Source organism: Astatotilapia calliptera, chromosome 10, assembly GCF_900246225.1.
Source record: "Astatotilapia calliptera chromosome 10, fAstCal1.2, whole genome shotgun sequence".
NCBI classification, from domain to species: domain Eukaryota; kingdom Metazoa; phylum Chordata; class Actinopteri; order Cichliformes; family Cichlidae; genus Astatotilapia; species Astatotilapia calliptera.
Window position 1 is genome coordinate 3,757,791 of NC_039311.1, and position 3,202 is coordinate 3,760,992.

At 38.4% G+C, this 3,202-nt stretch overlaps 1 protein-coding gene across 1 annotated transcript; it reads right to left on the bottom strand.

The window, feature by feature from the left end:
- Positions 1 to 1,019: 1,019 nt before the first annotated feature.
- Positions 1,020 to 2,906, bottom strand: LOC113030468 (uncharacterized). Its single transcript, XM_026181963.1, has 2 exons — positions 1,867 to 2,906; positions 1,020 to 1,765 (listed from the first exon to the last, which is right to left on the bottom strand). Exons 1-2 carry the CDS (start codon positions 2,674 to 2,676, stop codon positions 1,673 to 1,675), a joined length of 903 nt encoding a protein of 300 aa, XP_026037748.1. The 5' UTR covers positions 2,677 to 2,906; the 3' UTR covers positions 1,020 to 1,672.
- Positions 2,907 to 3,202: the final 296 nt, after the last annotated feature.

Here is a 3,202-nt window from a genome sequence, read left to right on the forward strand (position 1 = left end):
AACTGTTGCACTCAAAAAACCTATTGGACAGAGACAGCGTCTTGCAAGATGGCAAGAGAGCTTGTCTTCATTGTTGCTCGTCTTGTGTAAATGTCCAGAACACATGGGCCATGGATCATCTGTGGAGACATGGGTAACAACACATTGGTCACCTAAATTATACAAGAAATTCACTAAAAATGGCAAAAACAGTTACCTAATTTGAAGTTCTCCACTCAAATTCAGTAAGCTGCTGGAGGAAAGTTGTGACATGAGGGTTAATGTGAACAACCTTTCGCTTCACAGTGGTCCCAGTCTTTCTGCTTGTCCCAAACTTGGAGGTACATTTTGTTCCCTCTTCAGGGTTTATCCTTACAAAAAACCTTGCACACGCCGACTCCTGGTATTCCAGGTTCAATACATAGAATGAACCAAACAAGACTGATATTGCATCAGCAAAGATGTTCTCTTTGTCCAGCTCAACAATTACACGCCCCTCTGCACTCACCATCTAGCAGGTGGCGGTCATTGAACTTTGTCCTTAAATGTATAGGGGCAACATGTTGTCATTTTGCAACATAAAATAATTTCAATACTTCACTTCTTCACACTGTCTAGATAGTGTTGAAATCTCCCAATTCTTTTAATCTTTGGGCTGAAGGAAGGACAATACTCGGTGTATAAATGCTCAATCAACAATCATTTATTTCCATACAATTCAACACTTAAGAGCATAAGAACCATCATGATGGGGAGACCTGCCTGCAGAGGGTCACAGCAAGTCTCAAAGTGGTGACGGGTTACACAGCCTCTTATAGCTTCTAGCGGCCCCCACCTAGTCGTAAAAGCCTAAACATTCACATTCTTTCTCTCTTACGGCGCCTAAGTTATGACCTCGGCTCCTTGTCTTTCTGCTCTCTGTAAGGTGGGGGTATGGAATGTGGTCTATCTCCCCTGTCTTAGACACAGAGTCTCCTGAACAATCTTTCTTTTTATGATTCAACAGTAAAGCATGTCAAGAAAACAGTGTAACACATTCACAGCAGATCAAGGATACAGAGTGATGCACACTTATCTAATGAACTACAAAAATGATTATGTTCTTTTAACCGAAAAGTATAATGAGGACTAAACTACATACACAGCACACCATCTAAACTAAAGGATAATATATGTCCTACAGCTGTTATCATAATTCAACTACTTTAATTACATATATAAGGTAACATATGATAACAGAATAATATCACAATAGTCATAAAGCAAATAGCTACGTACTGTTAATTATTAATGGCCTTATGTACATAAGTCCGTTTTAACATATTATAATTGTACATAATTGGGAATTATTCTGCACATTAAACACACCTAACAAACAGTCAGCCCAGTTAAATTACCAGAGATAAATCAACTGTATGGTTATTTTGGAGTTCATAGTTTGTGCTGCTGTTAAACTTTACAGTATTGACTTCAGTATTTCTGCTGTTGGTGTAGCTAGACTACTACGTTGATCAGTAATATGTAATGTGAAATTTGAAATTGTTACTTGGCTGGATTCACTGAGACACTTGTCCAAGAACCTTGGTTTATAGAGGAAATTACAGAAATTTGAGCTAACAAAACAGAGACTGGATACCTGTGTCCACGAAAAGCTCCTGTGCCAAACAGAAATTCTAATATGGTCTAATCAGCTCTATTTCATAAATGACTTCTTACCAAGCATAATCAGCCTTGGGGTGATGGGCAGGTTGCTCTCTGCTTCAAGGGACATCCTGGTAGATGTTTCCTGCCAGAAAAAGGACCAAGATATTTTATGTAACAAATAAAAAAATATAACAGGACAGCAAGCAACAGCATTAAACATAGAGCTGTATGAAAAAAGCTTACATCTGCTAAGACAAAGAGGGAGTCTTCATCTTCCTTGTAATACTTCATCATGAGAAGTATGGCTGCTGTGCCAACCTTGTTGTTGGCCAAAACTCCCTCACTTTCTATCTGCTGGATGAGTGTCCTTATACCAAGGTTCCATTTGAGCTTCTGGGTGGAGAAATAGTTAACAATCCTTCTGCCTTTGGTTATGAGGGCCTGACCTAAGCGCTCACAGATATCAATGCCTGTGAGTTTGTAAAAGTGGTTCGAAAAACCTTTCCGAGTAAACAAGAATGACCACTGCTCCTGAATTTCAGCTACTGAAAGTGAGGGACAACTGTTGATAAGCTGCTGCTGAGAAATATATGTGAGGCACATGAAGTCATCCACATCAGGTCTCTCCACAGCTCCAGGTCCTTCTGAATTAAAAATTGTTAACAAGATGCGTTTCTTTTCCTCTAAAGAAGCTGGCGTTTCCCCCTCAGGAAGTTCAACTGGCTGCCAATTTATACAGCCATAGCTATCCACAAGGCATCTAACTTTTTTATGTGAGGTTGCATTACTGTTGGAACTGCAGTCTTCCTCATTCCTGGTTCTCTTTGTTTGACGAAGTCTATGTGTTGTATTATCTCGATTAACATGTTCAACTCTAGATTTGATGCTTCTTAGTAGTGAATAATGTCCACAACCCAGTCTTTCTCCCTTTTCAGTAAAATCTGCAAATGTTTGAGGGTATCTGTCTACAATGATCTTAGCAACCTCTTCACAAGATGCACGTTTAATGTTTCTGCAGTTAACATGCATGGCCTCCACAACAATTCTAATCATACTTCTTTCCTCTGGATGACCTCTGTCTCCTCTTGTGATTGCATGCGACAGTTGGAGTGGAAATCATTCCCAAGCTCCAGAGTAATGGTGTCATTCAAATTCTTTGGTCTGCCATCTAAAAAAAAAGAGAGATGGTGTTAGATTCAGTGTCTACTTTTGTTACAGCTGCAAAGAAATTCCTCTATGATGCTCTGTACAGGGAGTGCAGAATTATTAGGCAAGTTGTATTTTTGAGGAATAATGTTATTATTGAACAACAACCATGTTCTCAATGAACCCAAAAAACTCATTAATATCAAAGCTGAATGTTTTTGGAAGTAGTTTTTAGTTTGTTTTTAGTTTTAGCTATTTTAGGGGGATATCTGTGTGTGTAGGTGACTATTACTGTGCATAATTATTAGGCAACTTAACAAAAAACAAATATATACCCATTTCAATTATTTATTTTTACCAGTGAAACCAATATAACATCTCCACATTCACAAATATACATTTCTGACATTCAAAAACAAATCAGCGAACAATA

Excerpts from the sequence above, each read along its gene's own strand:
- LOC113030468 (XM_026181963.1), bottom strand. The coding sequence starts at position 2,676 with ATGATTAGAATTGTTGTGGAGGCCATGCATGTTAACTGCAGAAACATT. Across the intron at positions 1,766-1,866 it reads CCCTCTTTGTCTTAGCAGAT|GAAACATCTACCAGGATGTC; the intron begins GTAAGCTTTTTT and ends TTTTTCTGGCAG.